Source organism: Anolis sagrei, chromosome 6 (assembly GCF_037176765.1).
Source record: "Anolis sagrei isolate rAnoSag1 chromosome 6, rAnoSag1.mat, whole genome shotgun sequence".
Taxonomy (NCBI): domain Eukaryota; kingdom Metazoa; phylum Chordata; class Lepidosauria; order Squamata; family Dactyloidae; genus Anolis; species Anolis sagrei.
Window position 1 is genome coordinate 16,721,232 of NC_090026.1, and position 23,601 is coordinate 16,744,832.

Below are 23,601 nucleotides of genomic sequence, written 5' to 3' on the forward strand. Positions count from 1 at the left end.
GCCTGCCCATTGTCATCTTTATCGTTATTGTGTCTATTGGAATTTTTATTTTATTATTATTTTAATATCATTTTGAAGACGACATGACATTAAAATAATAATAAAATAAAATAAAAATTCCAATAGACACAATTTTGATAATGTTATTGTTGTTGTCTGTTGTATATGCTTTGATTTTATTGCTCTATTATGTTGTCCGGGCTTGGCCCCATGTAAGCCGCTCCGAGTCCCCATCGGGGAGATGGTGGCAGGGTAGAAATAAAGACTATTATTATTATTATTATTATTATGTAGGTCTCATAGATATCAATGAGAGAATGCATATATAGATGCTTAGAATATACAGTAGAGTCTTGCTTATCCGACATAAACAGGCCAGGAGAACGTCCGATAAACTAAAATGTTGGATAATACAGATAATACTGTACCCGTCTGATGAGGCGCTAGACACCTAGAATACTAACAACGGGGACTCAAAGAGTTAAGGCAAGGCAAAGCCTCAGGGCTAGAGAGGCTCAGCAGGAAGTGCCCAGATGTGGAAGAGGAGCATGGAAATCCCAGAAGGAAAGAGGGAGGACACTTCAGCATCCGGTCCTGCCTCTTTTCCCCCTTTCTTTCCTCCTCCTCCTCTTTGTTTTACTTTTTCACTGATTGGGAATGGAGAAAGATTTGGAGAGCGCTCCTTTAATTGAATGGGCAATGCTGGAGGAGAAGGAAAGCTTTGGATAAGAGCACTGGATAAGACAGAATGTCGGATAAGCAAAGTTTGGATAAGCGAGGCTCTACTGTACTGTAATTTTACAACCTACACAATTCATTTGTATACCATGTAGCCAACTGCGAGTGCCAATTTGGTATTCATTCTGTGACACCATTCAGGATCAAAGAGATTTCCTCTCGAAGGAATATGAATGAAGTCTAACAGGATGAGCCAGCATTACCTGCACCTGATATGCATGGTATCTATTTGAGGAAAAAGGAAGGACTTCAACAACCAAGCCAAGACAAACTTCTATTTTGTATCTGTGTTGTTCTTGGATTGCTGTGAGTTTTCCAGGCTGTATGGCCATGTTCCAGAAGCATTCCCTCCTGATGTTTTGCACACATCTATGACATGAACCTCTGAAGATGCCTGCCATAGATGTGGGTGAAATGTCAGGAGAGAATGCTTCTGGAACATGGCCCCACAGCGCAGAAAACTCACAGCAACCCAGTGATTCTGGCCATGAAAGCCTTCAACAAAACATTGTGTTGTTCTTATTTACCAGTATGTATATTCAGTTTCTCCTACATACAAAATAGGTTTCTGAAATGGCTTTTTTGTTTTGTCCTTATATTGTTTAAAAACTCTCTTAGAAAAAAACACCTCTATCTATTTGAAAACATGACTTTAAGAAATAATACTAAATAGTAAGTGCTGAAGTTATATTGAACCAAAAACACTGAACCTATTAACAATTGTATATTCTAATTGTGGCTTTCCAGAAATGACTGTTGACCTGGAAACAAATAAAAAGAGAATGACAGTGTCAAGATTTAAGTTGCAGTGGGTGGCGATGACTTCTTATAACAGCGCTTTTCAACCTGAGAGTCGGGACCTCTGGTGTCAGAGGGGTCACCAAAGACCATCAAAAACACAGTATTTTCTATTGGTCATGAGGGTTCTGTGTGGGAAGTTTGGCCCAGTTCTATTGTTTGTGGTGTTCAGAATGCTCTTTGATTGTAGGCGAACTATAAATCCCAGCAATTACAACTCCCAAATGCCAAGGTCTATTTTCCCCAAACTCCACCAGTGTTGGGCATATTGAGAATTTGTTCCAAGTTTGGTCCAGCTCCATCATTGTTTGAGTCCACAGTGCTCTCTGGATGTAGGTAAACTACAACTCCAAAACTCAAAGGCAATGCCCACCAAACCCTTCCAGTATTTTCTGTTGGTCATGGGAGTTCTATGTGCCAAGTTTGTTTCAATTCCAACATTGGTGGAATTCAGAATACTCTTTGACTAACTATAAATCCCAGCAACTATAACTCCTAAATGACAAAATCAACCCCGTCCCCTGTCCCGCAATCCTCACCAGTATTCAAATTTGGGTATATTGGGTATTTATGTCAAATTTGGTCCAGTGAATGAAAATACATCCTGTATATCAAATATGTACATTACAATTCACAACAGTAGCAAAATTACAGTTATGAAGTAGCAACGACAATAATTTTATGGTTGAGGGTCACCACAACATGAGGAACTGTGTTAAAGCGTCGCAGTATTAGGAAGGTTGAGAACTGGAGAACAAGCCCTATGAGGAGCGGCTTAAGGAGCTGGGCATGTTTAGCCTGAAGAAGAGAAGGCTGAGAGGAGATATGATAGCCATGTGAGAGGAAGTCACAGGGAGGAGGGAGCAAGATTGTTTTCTGAGTCCCTGGAGACTAGGATGCGAAACAATGGCTTCAAATTACAAGAAAGTAGATTCCATCTGAACAATGCCACCTGACTGTGAGAGCCGTTCAGCAGTGGAACTCTCTGCCCCGGAGTGTGGTGGAGGCTCCTTTTTTGGAAGCGTTTAAACAGAGGCTGGATGACCATCTGTCAGGGGTGATTTGAATGCTATATTCCTACTTCTTGGCAAGGGGTTGGACTGGATGGCCCATGAGGTCTCTTCCAACTCTTTGATTCTATGATTCTATCCTGTCTTAGAACATTAAATAAATTGGCTATTTGAAATGTATATACTTTTTGGAAATGATGACTCAAATTTCCTGTTACAAAACAGAACAATTTGCCTATGGTGATTCTTTCACCACAACTTCATTTTCTCTTGACACACTTGGTTTCCCTCTTTGCACGCATATACGTACATATCGATCTGAAAGAAGCTTTCCACCTGACCCTTACACAAAACACCACCTAATATTTTAGACTTAGCATAGCGTTGGGTGAATCTGTCCTATAAGTTGCTGGGAAACCCAAACTCCAGATTTACCTCAGAGTTTGTCTCCACCCTGCAGATACCATGCAAACCGGAAAAAGGATGTGGTCAGGCATTTCTGAATGCAGTAATGGCAAAGCAAGAGTTTTTCTTTTTTGCTCCTCCACGCCTCCACCACCCACACAGACAATGGACCAAGACATGGAGAGGAAGATAAGCACAAGATGGACTGTAGTCTAATGGAACTGGGAGGGGAACATATTGGTAGCAATTGTTGAAGAAGGAGGCATGAACTATATGAGTTGCTTAGGAGGATCCTTGCTCTGGTTTGCTCAGAGTGGAGGAATTCTCAGATACCTCCTTGGTGGGCTCGGATAATTTGCCATTGGCTTCCCCAAGTCCTTCTGGACCAGGGTCACTTTGGAGCAGCTGCTGGCATTCCTCCTTCTCTTTTTTCCCACTGATGTCTTCCATGGCCACCGAGGGCAGCCTCGATTGACGTTTGCCAAAGAATGTGACCAAGGTGCTGCGCCGTGTTTCCCTATCCCCGGGGGCAGCCACTGCCTCTGCTTCAATGTCCCTATCCAAGGCCGAATCATCTGGCAATGCCACCTGACCTGCCCACCCGGCCTGGTTAAAGTTGGTAGACCCAGAGCGCCGCCGGTGCCTACGGTACATGAAAGCCAGGAATGCCACAAGGCACAAGATGCAGGCAGCTACTGCCAAGATGATGATGAGGTAGCGGTTGTCTTTAGAGCTTGCCCCAGTGGAATCAGGCTTTGGGTCTTCCGCTGCCACAACCACGGGGTTATGAACGGTAGTCCCAATTGTGATGTTGTCTGGTACATCTTTTACCGGTTCCATTGTCATCTCTGTTTCTTCTTCTATCTCGTTCAAGGTGGGACGGAGAGTAGCACTTTTTTCAGGAGACGTCTCCTTGCTTGTTGTTACTGGGTATTTCTGTCTCACAATGGCTTTGGCAGTTGTATTGGAGCTTGTATGGACAATGGAAGTGGATGTGTCAGAAATACGCACAATGGGAGTCACAATTTCTTCAGAGTCTGAAGCAGCAGTTTGCTTGGGAGGCAATTTGGGTGCTATCGTTGTTTGCTTGGGAGGCAATTTTAATGCTACCGTGGTCACAGCATCGGTTTGCTTGGGAGGCAATTTGGGTGCTACTGTTGTTTGCTTAGGAGGCAATTTTAATACTACCGTTGTATCCTTGCTGCTGGATGTGCTGGGAGGTGATTCAGTTGATAGCTTTGGCTCTTGGAGAGCTGCCACAGAGACATCAGGATGCTTCCCTGGACTAGTTTTCTCCTTGTGTTCAGTTGTAGCAAGTGTTGGCATGGTGGAAACAAGAAGCTCAGTGACACTAGATTTCTCTGTTGCCGTGGTGGAAACAAGAAGCTCAGTGACATTAGATTGCTCTGTTGCCACATCTGTGTCTGCAAGGGAGCCCACAGTAAAAAGGATCAAGAAGCCAAAGAGGAGGGATCTTGATGTTGTCATGGCTGTAGAACATCAACGTCCAGTATTTTCTTTGTGGAACACAAACCAATGGTAAACTGAAAACAAAAAGAGAAGAAACTGTAAGACAAGGGATTCCCCCAGGCAGTAAGAAGCCAGACCTTGAAAATGCTAGGCCATTCAATGTTAATCAGGGTGGCCAATTGCAACATTCGCACCTACCTCAAACAGACAAGAGTTTTTTCTCCCACTCTAGACATTCCACAGATACATAAACCCCACTTGCCTAGTTTGCAACAGACCCCTCAACTTCTGAGGATGCCTGCTATATATGTGGGTGAAATGTCAGGAGAGAATGCTTCTGGAACATGGCCACACAACCCGGAAAACTCACAAAAACCCAGTGATTCCAGCCATGAAAGCTTTCGAGAATACATTGATGGGAAAAAACCAGTTCAGCAAGGGAGAAGAATTCTGCACAGATTTTGCTGGATTGAGAACTTCATGCACACAGAGATCATATGTATATACCATCTCTACATCATAATGTCTACTCAGATGCAACTGGTGAAGAGTCTGTATGTTGTTGGAAATATTCACTGTGAGCCTACCTTGTGAAATAGTTTGGTTGGATGCAAGCACACCCATCTATATGTTGGCATAGATGGGAATGCATATCTCCTTCTGTCTCAGCAATGAGGAGTGATTTATCATCCATGGTTATAGTTGGACAGGGCCAATATATCTAAGGGTTTTGTTTGTGTAACCTGTTCTTATTATGTGCCTTTAATCTGACTTAGAATCACAGGGTTGGAAGAGAGCTTGTGGGCCATCCTGTCCAACCCCCTGCAAAGAAGCAAGAAAATCGCATTCAAAGCATCCCCGACAGATGGCCATCCAGCCTCTGTTTAAAAGCCTCCAAAGAAGGAGCCTCCACCACACTCTGGGACAGAGAGTTCCACTGCTGAATGGCTCTCAGGAAGTTCTTCCTCATCTTCACGTGGAATCTCCTTTCCTGTAGTTTGAAGCCATTGTTCCATGTCCTAGTCTCCAGGGCAGCAGAAAACAAGCTTGCTCCCTCCTCCCTAAGACTTCCTGTCTCATGCCATACATGGCCCTCCTCCCTATAACTCCCTCTCTCATATTTATATGTGGCCCTCATCGTGTCTCTTCTCAGCCTTTTCTTCTGCAGGCTAAACATGCCCAGCTCTTTAAGCCACTCCTCATAGGGCTTGTTCTCCAAACCCTTGATCATTTTAGTTGCCCTCTTCTGGACACATTCCAGCTTATTAACCTCTCCCTTCAATTGTGGTGCCCAGAATTGTGATTCCACAGTGTGATTCCAGGTGTGGTCTGACCAAGGTAGAATAGAGGGGTAACATGAATTTCCTGGATCTAGAGACTATATTCCTATTTTTGCAGGCCAAAATCCCATTGGCTTTTGTAGCTGTTGCAACACATTGTTGGCTCATGTTCACCTTCCTGTTCATGAGGACTCCAAGATCTTTTCCACGCGTAGTGCTGTTGAGTCAGGTGTTCTCCATTCTGTATCTTTGCATTTCATTTTTTCTGCCTAAGTGGAGTATCTTGCATTTGTCCCTGTTGCACTTCATTTTGTTAGTTTTGGCCCATCTCTCTAATCTGTTAAGATCGTTTTGAATTCTGCTCCTGTCTTCTGGGGTGCAACTGAAGACAACTCACGGCTTTCTTTTAAGGCTGAGAGAGTGTAACTTCTACAATGTCACTCACTGGGTTTCTACACCTGAGTATGGATTTCAACTCTCAGCCTCTAGATCCCTAAGCCATGCTGGCTGTTCACACAACTGACAAGTGGATACATCTTCCTTTCTCTCAGAGTAAGGATTTTAATCTATTACATCTCAGCTCATACCATTGATGATGAATTTTGCAAACAGTAATATATTTATATTAAAAACTAGTCAACAGTTCAAATTATTGTGAGTCTGCTCTGGCCAAATTCAGAGGTTTAGATCATATAAATGGCCAAATTTACACAGGAATTCAAACACAGAGTGGTATTGGAGGGGTATGAGGATTTGTGTCTTGCTTCTCTTATGGTATATGTATGCTGTCTAAATGCTGAGCCCATTTCCAGAATTATTACCATGAAACCACATTTTACTACATCAAAATTTCAATGGCTTTTGTGGGTGAAGTAGCTGCACCATTTTTGTTCCCTAAAGCAGGGGAACAAAACTTTATATGATTCATTGTGTCAGTCCGCATTTTACCAACTTGAGATTGTTGAGTGAATCATCCCTGGGATTGGGTGTTTTCCGTTACACTGCATAAGTGCTGGAAATTGTAGATAACACAGCAATGCTGCAAAATTCAGCTTTTTCAGCGTGGGAAGGGGAAACGCTGGATTTTCATTATATCATAGTAACCTGAGCTCCTCCAATGGTACTTTTACTAGTACCTGATGAACTAACCTGGACACAGCATATTATTTGAGAACACAGAAATGCTGGACCACTCGAACAACTATCATGTCAGACTACACAGAGAAGCCATTGAAATCCACAAGCACGTGGACAATTTCAACAGAAAGGAAGAAACCACGAAAATGAACAAAATCTGGCTACCAGTATTTTTTTTAAAAAAAACTCTAAAATTATAACAGCAAATAAAGAACAACACTCAAACACAGGGGAACTCCAGACAAGAAACAATCAGGAACAACTAATCACCCCTCAACAAAGGATTCCCTCAGACAATAGCAAGTTACACCTAACTGTCAGGCCATCAAATGCTAATCAAGGTGGCCAATTGAATCATTCACACCTAGCTCCAGCAGACAAGAGTTCTTTCTCCCACCCTGGACATTCCACAGATATATAAACCCAATTTTCCTAGTTCCCAACAGACCTCACAACCTTTGAGGATTCTTGCCATAGATGCAGGTGAAACATCAGGAAAAAATGCTTCTGGAACATGGCCATATAGCCCGAAAACCTACAACAACCTAATATTAATAATAGTTGTTGTTCTCACTTCCCCGATTTCCCAAAATTTCTAATCCTGCTGGTAGCAGCACCAAACAAGGTTAGGCAATTTCACAAGCCTATGACAGATAGAAGAATGTGCTGCATTTAGAGTTGCCAGAGTAAAAACTGCTAAGGGCTCTTGCCATTTTAATAGTTGTGTAAATAGTTGTGAGGGAATTTTAGCAGGTGTTGCTTCTTACCTGAGTGTATAAGAGGGAACACCTCTTGAGATTCCCCCTTCTACACAACCAATAAGGAGCCCTCGGTGGCATAGCGGGTTAAACTGCAGAGCTGCAGAACTTGCTGACCAAAACGTCAGTGGTTCGAATCCAGGGAGTGGGTGAGCTCCTACTTTTAGCCCCAGCTTCTGCCAACCTAGCAGTTTGAAAACATGCAAATGTGAGTAGATCAATAGGTACCGCTCCAGCAGGAAGGAAATGGCGCTCCATGCAGTCATGCTGGCCACGTGACCTTGGAGGAGTCTACGGACAATGCCAGCTCTTTGGCTTAAAAATGGAGATGAGCACCACCCCCCAGAGTCAGACACGACTAGACTTAATGTCAGGGGAAACCTTTAGTTTTACCTTTACACAACTAGTAAACCCTGATACATTTTCTGAGCATGCTTCAAGAAAAGGGAGCCAAGGGACAAGGACTCAATGCTTTGAGATTTTAAAACTTCCACCAAAGGTAAAACCCTTTTTTCCTCCTTGGGGTGACGTTTGGTAGACTTTACATATACAGCATCAAAGGATTTTTCCCAATGCAACAGTACAACAGCCTTCTGAGTTGTGTAAGAATGGGCAGGTAGCCTCACCCAGGACGGAAACAGCCTGGATGTCACAGAAAGCTGCTCTTTCTATTGCTAATAAAAATTTAAATTTCATTTCCTGGACTTGGCAACTTTTTGTCTTCTAGAGCAGTGTTTCTTAAACGTTTTCCACTTGTGGGACACATGGCGAAGGAAAGGAGTGGTCAATGCCTAGACGGACATCCCTCCAGATCAGGCATGGGGAAACTTCAGCCTTCCAGGTGTTTTGGACTTCAACTCCCACCATTCCTAAAACCTCAGGCCCTTTCCTTTTCCCCCTCAGCCGCTTAAGCTGTTAGGAATTGTGAGAGGAATTGTGAGAGTTGAAGTCCAAAACAACTGGAGGGCCCCAGTTGGCACATGCCTGCTCCAGATCATCTTAACTGACTACAACAAAACAACATCTTAACATATTGGCCTGTGACTCTAACATTTATGACTCTAACTCCTTTTTAACAACTTTGCCTGATGAAGAAGCCAGTGGAGCTTCAAAGCTCGCATCATGCCATTTTATGCATTTTTGCTGGTCCAATACAGATATTGCTGTTTAGTGGATTTCAGGTGCTACCGTAGGCATTATATTGTAAGCCCAACACAGGGACACCTGATCCAACCACCTTTAGAGGAACTCTTGTCCATTTGGAAACTAGCAACCCAAGTTGGATTGATCTCAGCAGATGTTGAATAGAGTATCCTGTATTTGAAATGCTACAGTTTTTACAATAAGAGGTACTAAACATGAATTATATTCCTATGGTTATAATTTATATCATTTTCTAAATTGTAGTATAATGGCATAGCTCCCCCCCCCCCCTCTCCATATATCAATAACCAGATATTTTAGAAATTGTGTTGTTGCGAATCACTGCATTGCCGTGAGTTTTCCGGGCTGTATGGCCATGTTCCAGAATCATTCCCTCCTGATGTTTCACCTACATCTACGGCAGGCATCCTCAGAGGTTGTGAGGTCTGTTGGAAACCAGGGCCAGCTAATCACCTCTCAACAAAGGAGGATGCCTGCCATAGATGTGGATGAAATGTCAGGAGGGAATGCTTTTGGAACATGGTCATACAGCCTGGAAAATGCCCAGAAAACTCACAGCAACCCATTTTAGAAATTGATTTAAATCATAACTCTAAATCATTATTTTTAAAGTAACTTTCTAAGCTTTTATAGAATTAACATCCATTCGGGTGACATTTTTAAGTACTTGGGGGGGGGGATAATTTGAAATTGGGTCTATTTGTTATTTGAGGTATTGGTTATGGAGAACCTTTTAGCTACAAAAACCAACCTAGGAAGAGCTGCCAAAAGAAGTGGTGTTTTTTTATCATCATCCAACAACATACAGATAGGTGAAGAAGACAAAGCGGGGCCGGAGGGAACACCACGTGTGTGCTTCCAGGGTCCAGATTTCCCTCTTTGAATTTAATTTGAAAATACCACAGATGAGAATATATTGTCTGTATTGCCAAACTAGGGTTGCCAGATTAAAAACCAAAGGGGCCTCCTGTTCTGTCAGTGCTCCCGGTGGTGCAATGGGTTAAACCCTTGTGCCAGCAGGACTGTTGACTGACAGGGGAGAGCAGGTTGAGTTCCCTCTGTCAGCTCCAGCTCCCCATGTGGGGACATGAAAGAAGCCTCCCACAAGGATGGCAAAACATCAAAAACATCTGGGCGTCCCCTGGGCAACATCCTTGCAGATGGCCAATTTTCTCACACCAGAAGAGACTTGCAGTTTCTCAAGCCCCTCCTGACACACAAAAAAGTGGTTGTACAGAAGAGGGAATTCCAGCTGATGTTACCTGCTATTGCTTAGTTTGTGTGATGACAGGTGCTGAAATTCCTTCTACACAACCTTTAAAATGGCATAGCTGTCCTTTCCAGTTTCACTCTGGCAAACAGTGGATTCTAAATGAACCTTTCTCTCTCACACACATATATGTATTAGTCACCACTTTATAATGCCTCCACCATTCCAGAGACATGGTTACAATTACAACAGCACAACAACAGAGAGGAAACAAACAAGGACATCTAATCACCTCTCAACAAAAGTTTTCTCGAGGCACTGTCAGGCCATTATATGCTAATCAAAGTGGTCAGTTGAAACATTCACACCTAGCTCCAGCAGATAAGAGTCCTTTGTTCCACTCTGGTCATTCCACAGATATATAAACCCTTTTTCCTAGTTCCAACAGACCTCACTACCTCTGAGGATGCTTGCCATAGATGCAGGCGAAAAGTCAGGAGAGAATGCCTCTAGACTATGGCCATATAGCCTGAAAAAACTACAACAACCCATTCCAGAGACAATTTATGAGTTCATCTCAAAGTGGATTATTTCATCCTACGATGTTACGACCTTGCTCCATCGTAAGGTTGGCTCTAACTTCAGCTTTCTGAAATAATCTCTTGGATAGGATCAATGGCTCTAAAAAGCATGGGCAAAAGTAGGCCCCCAAATAGTGGTGTAACATCTCAGCATCATTACTGTGAGAGCTCTGAGGGACATGTGTTCGTTCTCTTAGAGGTGTTATAAAGCAATTGCAGAAAATACAAAACAAGAGGCACCGCTGTTGCTTCCACAACAGCTCATCAAAGGCTAGGTGAGTAAAAAAATTCAGGGTTGGGTGTGGAGGCCCTTTCACTCGATTTTGCGGCATGGAAAAAGTGACTCAAGAAAAATGACGCTGGGCTTCCTTGTGGCAGTGCCACATGCTTTTCTTTAGCAGAGAAGACGTTAAGGGAATTGACCAACAACCAATGTGAGTGGTGTCTTCTATGCCATTGGGTTGTAAACCAACTCTTAAATTTTATTCTCAGCTGGAAAGGAGGTATCCAAGGTGCTAAATTCCACCCAGGCAAGTTGGATAGTTCCACTAACATTTGGACTAAAACCAACAGAGACTCACCACCTTATTACCAGTGTCAATATGTATTGTCATCAATCATCAATCATTCTGGATTATGTGGATTGGGGAAACATAGGATGAGAACCCAATAGAAGATTATTTTATGACCCTATATGAAGGTAAGGGCAGAAGCAGAACAAAAGGGGCAGAGAATTACTGGTGCCATTAAAGCCAGGTAGTGTAGCCACAAGCTTCCCTTCCCCATAACAACAATATGGTTGCAGAAACTTGGGTGAAGTTCACCTGCTTCCAACACAGATGCATACAGAGCTAGGGGAATTTCTACTTAGCCATTTGCTAAATGTTAAAGATGATGGAGAGGCCAAAATCAAACAAACACCACTCTTTTTGAATTGTAATTCCCACCATTTTCCACCCAGCGTGGACAGTCCAATACCGTCCCCATTTCCCAATCTCTGGAGGCAGATATGGATCTAACAGTAGACTTGTGTGGGTTAAACCCTTGTGCCGGCAGGACTGAAAACCGACAGGTTGCAGGTTTGAATCAGGGGAAAACTCAGATGAGCTCCCTCTTTCTGCTCCGGCTCCCCATGAGGTGACAGGAGAGAAGCCTCCCACAATGATGGTAAAACATCGAAATGTCCAGGTGTCCCCTGGGCAACGTCCTTGCAGATGGCCAATTCTCTCAGACCAGAAGTGACTTGCAGTGTCTCAAGTCACTCCTGACACGAAAAAAAAATCAACTCATGAGAATTTTTTATTGCCTTTTGTTGTTAAGAGCTTCCAGACAGGTGCTCTTTTCTAGTTAAGGAAATGGTTGAGCAGTCTTTTTCTGTAGAAGGACTCTAAGCTCCATCATTTCTGATACTGTCAGAGCAAATTCCTAAACTCAGAGTGATGGCTTAATTCTAAGGATGTTATCTCTGGATCCAAGCTCTGGATCTTGGGATTCTAGGAAATAGAAACTAGATCCTTTAGGTCCAAAGTCTGCTCTACATGCTGGATAGTTGATAATGCAAGATGAGCCCAAGACATTTTGCTATCTGAAGAACAGCCCAAATCCAGTCCCCAACTAGACTAAATACTTAAAAACATCTGGATCCTACCATGATCCATTTCCTTCACCCTGTTGAATGGCAAAGCTGGTGGAGCATAAATAAATATGGATGCGTGCCACCACCACACTTTCTCTTTCTGTTGTCCCAAACAAGTTATGTATGATATAGCGCAGGCTTTCCTCTGGTGGTTTGGGACTACAAAACCCATAAAGCACAGAAACAATAGATACTGGCTTAGAGCAGATGGGGAAAATGTATGATTTAAACCTCAGTTCATAGAATCATAGAGTTGGAAGAGACCTTGTGGGCCATCCAGTCCAACCTGTTGCCAAGAATAAAAAAAATCGCATTCAAAGCACCCCTGACAGATGGCTATCCAGCCTCTGCTTAAAAACCTCCAAAGAAAGAGCCTCCACCATACTCCAGGACAGAAAGTTCCACTGCTGAACAGCTCTCACAGTTAGGAAGTTCTTCCTAATGTTCAGGTGGAATCTCCTTTCCTGTAGTTTGAAGCCTGGTTCCACGTCCTAGTCTCCAGGGCAGCAGAAGACAAGCTTGCTCCTTCCTCCCTATGACTTCCCCTCACATATTTATACATGGCTATCATCTCTCCTCTCAGCCTTCTCTTCTGCAGGCTAAACATGCCCAGCTCTTTAAGCCGCTCCTCATAGGACCTGTTCTCCAGACCCTTGATCATTTTAGTTGTCCTCCTCTGGACACATCCCAGCTTATCAACATTTCCCTTCAATTGTGGTGCCCAGAATTAGACACAGTATTCCAGGTGTGGAATCATTATCACATTGTTTCTTCTGCAGGCTAAACATGCCCAGCTCTTTAAGCTCTTTCATATACTAAATCAACCTAGAGTAGTCAATAGGCATGCGTTCAATTCTCTCCCATGCTAACCTACCTCACAAGATGGTTGTGAGGTTAAAATGAACCCCCCCCCCCTACTTTTTGTTCCTGGGAGAAGAGATAGGATAGGCATGCGGTGAAATACAGTTCCAAAAAACATATCAATTTCTCTCCACTCTGCAATCACCCCATTCTGTTTCCAAACAATTGCCCTGCTATATAACTATATTCCGTTGGGGTATTCCCACCCACTGATGCCCCATTCCATTGTACCTTTGGCCTGGATGTCTTCAAGCAAGCGTGCTGTGTCCAAGTTCTAGGTGCGATGGCTTGGTTTATTCCTGACCAGTTTTTTGTCTGGCTAGGCAGGAAGGAGTGAACGAAACTGAGAAGGTGGTGGCGGTGGAGAAATACTGAAAAAAAGAAGAAGATGCAACCGTTAAGCTCAGAGAGGAAGTGGCTTTGTGGGGTGGCTACATTGTTGTATTCCACCCATTTTTCAAAATCAGGTTGGGGGAAGCAGACCTGGGGTGGTGGTGGGGGGGGGGGAAGCTGAGATGCCTACTTGGAACTGAAATGGTGCTATACACACAGAGGCACACATGTACACGTGTCTGCACCAGGATTTCTCTCCAGCACAGATGAAGAAATAGGGAGTGTGTCTGACCTGATGCAGAGTGCAGTTTCCCCCCACTAGTACGAGGGGCATTCATTAAAGATTTCCCCTGGCCCACTTCCTGTGGACTGCGAGCAATGAAACTTGGCACAGTTTTTAGTCCTTCTCTACGTCGGTGCCACCAAGGGACACACACGTCTCCCATCTTTTTAAGCAACTGTAAACACCTCACTTGTAGAAGTCATCAGGTTGCTCCAAGGACCAGGCTGTGGCACAGCTGGTTAGTAGCCAGCTGCATTAAATCACTACTGACCAAGAGGTCATGAGTTCAAAACCAGCCCGGGTCAGAGTAAGCTCCCGACCATTAATAGTCTAGTGTAGGAAATTTAGGTACTGCTTTATGTGGGGAGGCTAATTCAACAAATTTACAACATCATACAAACCTTCCAGCAGTGTGCGTAAGAATGAGGAAGGACTCCATCAAGGACTCAGTGTCACAAGTGGACGGTGAAGCGACAGCTCCCCCCCTGTAGCTGCAATTGAGCATGCCCTCATGATGCCGGAAAGCTGGAATGTTAAATTGCCTCTGTGTCTGTCTATATATGTTGTACATCTATGGCATTGAATGTTTGCCATGTATATGTGCATTGCAATCTGCCCTGACTCTGCGGAGTAAGAAGGGCGGAATATAAATACTGTAAATAAATAAATAATAAATAAGCCACGTTGTGACTTCTGAAATCAGAATCTCATCATCTGAAAAATGCTTGCCCTTCAAAAATAACTTCATTGTTTACTTATTTAAAACTTTTATATCCTGATCTTCTCAACCTCCTTAGAGGGACTCAGAGATGGATGTCCAATGGTGCGAGATCAGGTGAATAAGGGGGATGCCACAGGAGCATGCTTTTTCCATTTGGGCAACGGATGAGTTGTGAACTGTTGCATTGTCTTGCAGATGGTGGACGCCTTTGGTGAGCATGCCACGTCTCTTGGTTTTGATGGCCTCCCACAATTTCCGCGTCAGTGAAACATCATATGCCCCAGTGATCATGGTACCCTTTGCTAGGAAATGCATCAATAGTACTCAGTGCTGATCTCAAAATACTGTGAGCATGAGAGCATGACCTTGCCTGCCAAGAGTTGGGCACGTGCCTTCTTTGAAGGCGGCGAGTCATGATGCTTTCATTGTGTCGACTGGACTTTAATCTCAAGATCATAGTGATGGACCCAGCTTTCATCCTGCGTGATCAGTCTGTTGAAAAAATCCTCCTGATTTCCAGGGCACATCGTCATTAGAGCCTGAGAGCATTCAACTTGTTCCTATTTCTGGAAAGGTGTGAGCAGCCGGGGGACCCAGCAAGCAGATATCTTATGCATGTGAAGATGGTCTTGGATGATTTTTTCCCAAAATGTCACTAATCTTGACATTTTGAGCTAGGTGGTGAATGGTTACATGGTGATTTTCCAAAATCGCGACTTCCACATGCTGGATGGTTTGTTCATCAATGGCAGAGTGGGATCACCCTGGAATTGGAGCTGTTTCCACCAAAGTACAATCACATTTGAATTTATGATGCCAGGTCTTGACTACATCATATGCTGGGGAATTATCACCATAAACCTCTTTCATCCCATTGAACGTCTCCTTTGGTGTGCAGCCTTTCAAGGAAAGGAACTTGATGACTGCTCTGATTCCTCTGAGCCCATTATCAAACCTCACACCACTTCGGCACCCAGGGGCGGCTCAACCCATTACGCAAAGTAAGCATTTGCAATATAGTTGATTTTGCCCCGGGGCACTCTTGAGGCGCTCTTGGGGGGAAATACATCTTGACATATGTGAGTTGTAGTTACTGGGATGTATAGTTCACCTAAAATCAAAGAGCATTCTGAACTTCACCAATGATGGAATTGAACCAAATATGGCACACAGAATTCCCACGACGAACAGAAAATATATGTCAGTGATTGCTTCGTGGGGGGGGGGGGGGGGGGGGCAATATACTGTCAGCACCTGTAAAGTCAAGACCATTATCAGTTCTGGGTTGTATATTGGCAAGTAACCTATAGAGATTTATATCATTACACACGTGCAGTTTTAGCATCCTGTGACAAATAGAAGTGGGTCAGGGGAAATCTTTAATGAACAACCCCAACCCCACGTACAACCACCTTTTCCCAAATCTCTTGCATCCATAAAAGAGGACATGCAACTTCATAGCTGCAGAGGGGTAATACTTTTGCTGTTTATTCCTTTCTTAAAGGACTCCCACACCATTAAATAGCGAAAATTCAACAGGTGAGCCTTTCAGCCTCCCCTTCATGCCAAAATATATAGAAGGTAAAAGAACAGGAGGGAAGAACCTCAGGATGGAAGTAAATATTATGACAAAGCATGCAAATGCCAGCAAAAGTTTTTTTAAATCAAAAAGCAACTATTGAGTGGGGAGGGGAAACAAGCATACATGGAATTAAATAAGCAAGAAAAATCAGGAGTTCCACCTTACCGAGCAAAGACTTCTTGCTGTAGATACGGCGAGAACTTGCCTTCACGTCTGTGACTAGGATGCACCCATTAAATTAAATAAAACCTTCTCAAAATGTCCAAGCTCTTATCTCTCCCCAGCAGCTGTTCTCTTATTGCTTCTCCAAAGGTTCCTATTGCCCATTTACCATTCAGCTCAAACCCAAGTTCTTCTCGATTAATCTGGTGTTTATCACTGAGTAGACAATCTACATTCTTAGTTGTGGTTTCCATACATTAACCAGTTGAGATCCATCCATACATTTGGAAACTCAGTCTTTGGATATAGAGCTTTTAAAGATCCACTGATGGATGTCTAATGTTCAAAATGGATTTTGCTTGATTTCTCAGCTGTTGCTTTGTTTCCTTTCCTATGAGTCTTTACAAAGTTTGGTGGTTGTGATACATCGTATCTTGCTTTACGTTGTTGAGAATGTTGTATTCCTTAAGCAAATTCTATAAGTAAAGGCAAAGGTTTCCTCTGGCATTAAGTCTAGTTGTGTCCGACTCTGGAAGGTGGTGCTCATCTCCATTTCTAAGCCGAAGAACTGGTGCTGTCCGTAGACACCTCCAATGTCATATGGCCACCATGACTGCATGAAGCATCATTACCTTCCCGCAGAAGCGGTATTTATTGATCTATTCACATTTGCATGTCTTTGAACTGCTAGGTTGTCAGAAACTGGGGCTAACAGAGGGCGCTCACCCTGCTCCCTGGATTCAAACTGCCAACCTTTTGCTCAGCAGCTCAGTGGTTTAACCCACTGTGACACCAGGTGGCAAATTCTATAGATTTGGACTAATCCAACATTAAACTGTAGTCAGGAGGCATTAATGAGGACAAACACATCACCTGTGAGAGTTGGCAAGAGTTTGTTTTTGCAAGAGTTTCCTGGGAAAAGCAAAAATACTCTCTCTTTTTTCACTCTCCTGCTGAGTTCATTGAGTGCAAACTACTTTTGCCTTTTGAACTCAGGTTAACACAGCTGAAGTAAACTGAAGGATAAAGGGAAGGAAAAGACAGGAACTGGGGCATTTAAAATGCTGGAAATGACATAAGAGTCCATTGAAACTGTTCCTGCCAAATTGGGAGTGTTGGAGGGTCCGTTTTTACTTGGGTATGTGCCCTCAGTGGTGCAGTGGGTTAAACCGCTGAGCTGCTGAACTTGCTGACTGAAAGGTCAGCGTTTCAAATCTGGGGAGTGGGGTGAGCTCCCACTGTTAGCCCCAGCTTCTGCCAACCTAGCAGTTCAGAAACATTCAAATGTGAGTAGATCAATAGGTAACGTTCCTGCGGGAAGGTAACAGCACTCTATGCAGTCATGCTAACCACAAGACCTTAGAGGTGTCTATGGATAATGCCGACTCTTTGGCCTAGACCTGGAGATAAGATCGTGCCTGAGTCGGACACGACTAGACTTAATGTCATGGGAAACATTTGCCTTTACTATATATGCTTTCTCAACACATCCTGAAAAAATTCTTATTATTACTGCAATACTACATTTCCTCAAAACAAAGACACACCTTTTCCCTATATAAACGTCCGTAAAAATGGCGTGCGCCTTAAAATCTTTAGTGCATTTTATATAGGTAAAGGTAAAAGTTTTCCTTTGACATTAAGTCCAGTCGTGTCCGACTGGGGGTTGGTGCTCATCTCCATTTCTAAGCTGAAGAGCCAGCGTTGTCCGTAGATGCCTCCAAGATCATGTGGCCAGCATGACTGCATGGAGCGCTGTTACCTTCCTGCAGAAGCAGTACTTATTGATCTACTCACATTTGCATGTTTTCGAATTGCTAAGTTGGCAAAAGCTGGGGCTGACAGCGGAAGCTCACGCCGCTCCCTGGATTCGAACCTGCAACCTTTCAGTCAACAAGTTTATGTATCTATATATAAATATTTTATATATCTATATATAAATCAGGACTTTTTTGTATTGGTGGTACTGAATTTAGTGTATATCCTAAGATGGTGTCTTAGAATCCAAGAAATATGGTATTTTGCAACCCTAGTATTGACGTGCATCCCTAGAACAGGCTTGGGGTTGCCAGAGCCATAACTGTAGTGAGGTCTTGCACTTCTTATAGTTGTGTAGAAAAGGGGATTTCAGCAGGTGTCGCTTGTTGACGTCTTGCATGACAAACATCCTGGCTGAAATTCTCTCTTGTACACAATCATTAAAGGTACCAGAATTCTCTTCGGTTCTCTATCTCTCAATTCTAGCAGAGTTAATTGAATTTAGGAATGCCAACTTCTATAAAATCTTTCAGCTCTTTAATAATGCCGTTCTTCCCCCTCTGTGGGTTACTAAAATAACTCTTATTGCCACCTTCCCACAACTTCAGTTCTCAGCTACCCAGGGAAACTGATATGCCACAGAGGAGAGGCATGTGGTGTGGCACTTGAAAGGAGGAACACACGTGTCACCTCCTTAATCTTGGCATGCCAGGAGGTTGAAACCGTTACAGCCAGGGGAGAGGAACAGGAAGAAATGAAACTTACCAGGCACAAGCAAGCTGCCAGGCAATTGGGGATAGTCTGATAACAGTCTATACCCACCCGCTGGCGCAGGAAGGGTTGGGCCACAGAAGCAGCCAATTGATTTGGGGACATATAAGCAAACCTTGATTTTGCCATTTTATGTAACACCATATACATATGCCCCTTCCCCCAGCACCAACTACTGCTCTGGGACCAGGGTGAAGAGAGGGGGCCAGGAAGACAGTTCCACTTTGTCTCGGGCACTGTGCTAATATTATAATCTATATAAATAAAAATGTATTGTTTGTTTGTGGGATTAACATAACTCAAAAACCACTGGACAAATTGACACCAAATTCAGACATAACACACCTATCAGGCCAACAAGTGATCATCACTCATGAAAACACTGAAAAACACAACGGAAGGGACTTAAAAAGCAAGAAAAGCAAAAAGATGCTACAGCGCATTTGCAAAAAACAACTCCCCCTGGCAAACAAAACACACAACAGCAGATCCACACTCTCTTCCGGACTACAGCTCCCAGTATCCCCTAGACTTGGTGCTTTAGAAGAGGAGGAGGATGCAAATGCACTGCTTCCAAGCTCCAAGCTTTCTTCTCCTTGGATTCCTTTGCGAGCATCCTAATCCTTGCATATTTCCAATTTCCTATTCCTGGACTGCAACTCTCAGCAATCCCCCAGGTAGATAATATAGATAGATAGATGTTAGATAGGTAGATAGGTACATAGATAGATTTGTCTACAGACAACACTGGCTCTTCATCTTAGAAATGGAGATGAGCACCACAGCCCAGGAGGACTGCTGGGAGTTGCAGTCCAAGAATAGGTATAGAAGGAAGAAAGAGGAGAAAGAGGAAGGGAAAGAAAAGGGGGGAAGGAAGGGAAGAGGAAGACAAGGAGAGAATGAAAGAAAAAAGTGAAGGAGAAAGAAAGGAGGAGAGGAAGAGGGAGGGAAGGTTGGCCACAGTAATGCGTGGCAGGTACAGCTAGTATAATAATATAATATAATATAATATAATATAATATAATATAATATAATATAATATAATATGCATACATATAACCTTGATAATATTATAATGTAATACTATAATGCTGCTAGTAATAATACGATATTATAATTATTATAATTAAATATTTTATATTACATGTAATATTACTAATAATATTACAGTATAATGGTATAGTACAATATAGGTAAAGTTAAAGGTTTTCCTCTGACATTAAGTCCAGTTGTGTCCGACTCTGGGGTGTGGTGCTCATATCCATTTCTAAGCAGAAGAGCCGGCATTGTCCATAGACACCTCCAAGGTCATGTGGCTAGCATGACCGCATGGAGCGCCGTTACCTTCTCGCCAGAGTGGTACCTATTGATCTACTCACATTTGCATGTTTTCGAACTGCTAGGTTGGCAGAAGCTGGGGCTGACAGCAGGAGCACACGCCGCTCTCCGGATTCGAACCTGTGACTTTTAGGTCAATAAGATCAGCAGCTCGGTGCTTTAACCCCTGTGATACTGGGGGCTCCATAATACAATATAGTAATACAGTGGCGCAGTGGGTTAAACAACTGAGCTGCTAAACTTGTTGACCGAAAGGTTGCAGGTTGGAATCCGGGGAGCGGTGTAAGCTTTTGTTGTCAGCCCCAGCTTCTGCCAACCTAGCAGTAGATCAATAGATGAGTAGATCAATAGATACCACTCCGACGGGAAGGTAATGGCACTCCATGCATTCATGCTGGTCACATGACCTTGGAGGTGTCTACAGACAACACTGGCTCTTCATCTTAGAAATGGAGATGAGCACCACAGCCCAGAGTCAGACACGACTGGACATAATGTCAGGGGAAACCTTTACCTAAAGGTTTCCCCTGACATTAAGTCTAGTCACGTCCGACTCCAGGATGTGGTGCTCATTTCCATTTCTAAGCCAAAGAGTGGGGATTGTGTATAGACACCTCCAAGGTCATGTGGCCGGCATGACTGCATGGAGTGCCACTACCTTTCTGCAGAAGTGGTACCTAATCATCTCCTCACATTTGCATATTTTCGAACTGCTAGGTTGGCAGAAGCTGTGGCTAACAGCAGGAGCTCACCTCGCTCCCTGAATTCAAACCATCAACCTTTCAGTCAGCAAGTTGAGCAACTCAGTGGTTTAACCCGCTCCACCACCAGGGGGCTCGTTTACATGATACAATTACCACAATATGGTTCCACTTGAATTTCAAAGCCTGCATCCTATAGAATGCTGGGATTTCTAGTCTGATGAGACACTAGATCTCTCTGGCTGAGAATTGTAATTGCCAGTCCCAGAAATCCACAGGATGGAACCATGGCAATCATGATGCTTTAATTGTATAGTGTGAGAGGGGCCCTGATGTCAACATCTAACCCAGGCATGGGCAAACTTCGACCCTACAGGTGTTTTGGACTTCAACACTCACAATTCCTTTCTCCCCCTCAGCCTGAAGTCCAAAACACCTGGAGAGCCGAAGTTTGCCTATGCCTGATCTAAACTGACATTATCATGATAAGACCCCCAGAGACAATAACAATAATTAGGCTGGCCAGGCATGTACATAATTACATGTGCCCACGTTATGTTTTTTATGAATGACTTTTTTTTACAACCATTTTATACAACAGTTTTCAGAACCATTTTGACAAAAACATAAACTACAAAACTACATATTCTGAAAGTTGTGTATTTTTTATTTATTTAGTGGCTTATAACTTTATAATTTTCTTTTTTAATAGTCTTTATTGAGAGTTTTCATTAAAATACATTAAAAATAAAATCAACATTCAACTGAGGAAGAGAAAGAAATACACAGAAAGAGAAGAAGAAGAAAAAGAAAAAATAGAAAAGAAAGACCAACAAACAACAAAGGGAATTTTATTCACTTCCCAAATATCTTTAGTGAGGTTTCTTCCTTTTAATTCTTTATAATTTTCTAGTGAAATGTTTTTTTTTACAAAAAATCCTTCTGTTTGGATAAAATAATGAAGTGCCGTGAGGTTCTTCATTACAGTCTTTGTGCAAAATACTCTGTTTCTGATGCAGAATATCAATGTATTTTGTGCATAGGTAAGAATGTTTGCAGGAACCATATTTTTTATGTTTTACACCAGGCCCGTAGCCAGGATTTCGTTTCGGGGGGGGGGCTGAATTTTTTTTCAGGGGGGGTTTCAGGGGGGGCTGAGTTTTTTTGGGGGGGGGGGCTGAGTCTGAGTGAAAGAGGGTCTAGCCTAGCAAACCTTTTGTATCATTACCCCAATACCCCCATGCATATGGGATATATTGAGTATGGTGATCAGATCATGATATGAATAAACATAACAGTTTAAATAATGCACCAATAAGGCCTTTTCGCGAACCACCATGAAAATTTCGGGGGGGGGGGGCTGAAGCCCCCCGAGCCCCCCCCCCCCCGGCTACATGCCTGTTTTACACACACACACACACACATATAAATCATACATATTTTTGAGGATTCAGTCAAAATAGTTCTCAAAGGCACAAAACAAAAATATGTTGCAGTGAAGCAAACAGTGAGGGAATTATTCTGTGAGAAAGATAAATACAGAGATTTGCATCCCTCTTCTGTCCTAGTAACAAAATATTCCACCTGTTATAATAGAAACATTCTTAGAAAGAATAAAAATTCAATAATAAATACATTAGAAGCCCCTACAAATAAAAGATACATTTTTAATTACAGAACTTACTTAAGTTAGGTCAACCACCCCTTTGACCCAACAATGCAAAATACTCCACTTAGGCAAAGATGCAGAATGAAAAATGAAATGCAAAGATAAAGAATGGGGGACGCCTGGCTTGATATCAGTACGTGTGAAAAAGATCTTGGAGTCCTTGTGGGGAACAAGTTAAACATGAGCCAACAATGTGATGCGGCATAAATAGGAGTCTAGTGTCTAGATCCAGGGAAGTGATACTACCCCTCTATTCTGCCTTGGTCAGACCACACCTGGACTCACACTTTGTCCAGTTCTGGGCACCACAATTTAAGGGAGATGTTGACAAGCTGGAATGTGTCCAGAGGAGGGTGACACAAAGGATCAAGGGTTTGGAGAATAAGCCCTATGAGGAGTGGCTTAAAGAGCTGGGCATGTTTAGCCTCCAGAAGAGAAGGCTGAAAGGAGACATGTTTAAATATGTGAGGGAATGTCATAGGGAGGGAGCAACCTTGTTTTCTGCTTCCGTGGGGACTAGGATGTGGAATAGTGACTTCAAACTACAGGAAAAGAGATTCCACCTGAACATGAAGAAGAACTTCCTGACTGTGAGAGCTGTTCAGCAGTGGAACTCTCCGCCCTAGAGTGTGGTGGAGGCTCCTTCTTTGGAGGCTTTTAAGCAGAGGCTGGATGGCCATCTGTTGGGGGTGCATTGAATATGATTTTCCTGCTTCTTGGCAGGGGGTTGGACTGGATGGCCCACGAGGTCTCTTCCAACTCTATGATTCTATGAAATTGGAAAAATGCTGGCTGCTGGATAAATGTAGTTTCTGCTTGCTTGAGAATTACTATTAAAAATAGACCTAACCAATACAATATCCCATTCTATACTATACCATAAACTCTGTATTGACTTGATATTAATACTGAAATACGGCAATTAAAAGAAAATAAAGACAAACTTAACTTAAACATACATTTCTGCTAAAAAAAATTGTTTTAGTTTTTATTTAAAGTATTTTTCCTCAATTTTTTGCCAGTTGCTTGAGAGTTCCAGTCGCTTGAGTTCTGGCTACAGTATTAGCATTGTACAGGCCACCAAAATCTTTTAGCCTTCACAAATTCAGGAAGCAAAGATGAGAGGGAAAAGTAGAGTAAGGTCTTGAGCACTTTAAACTCTTTGAGGCACAGACCTGTCTTAAGTACCCCGCTGACTGTGCCGAAAAAACCCAGCCAGGTCCTGCAAAGTAACC

General features: G+C 42.9%; 1 protein-coding gene across 1 annotated transcript; it reads right to left on the reverse strand.

Annotated features, from left to right (window-relative positions):
- Positions 1 to 3,072: 3,072 nt before the first annotated feature.
- Positions 3,073 to 16,211, reverse strand: SPN (sialophorin). The gene is made up of 3 exons (XM_060780242.2): positions 16,133 to 16,211; positions 13,280 to 13,419; positions 3,073 to 4,495 (listed from the first exon to the last, which is right to left on the reverse strand). Exon 3 carries the CDS (start codon positions 4,437 to 4,439, stop codon positions 3,234 to 3,236), a length of 1,206 nt encoding a protein of 401 aa, XP_060636225.2. The 5' UTR covers positions 4,440 to 4,495; positions 13,280 to 13,419; positions 16,133 to 16,211; the 3' UTR covers positions 3,073 to 3,233.
- Between the last annotated feature and the right edge of the window lie 7,390 nt (positions 16,212 to 23,601).

Excerpts from the sequence above, each read along its gene's own strand:
- SPN (XM_060780242.2), bottom strand. The coding sequence starts at position 4,439 with ATGACAACATCAAGATCCCTCCTCTTTGGCTTCTTGATCCTTTTTACT.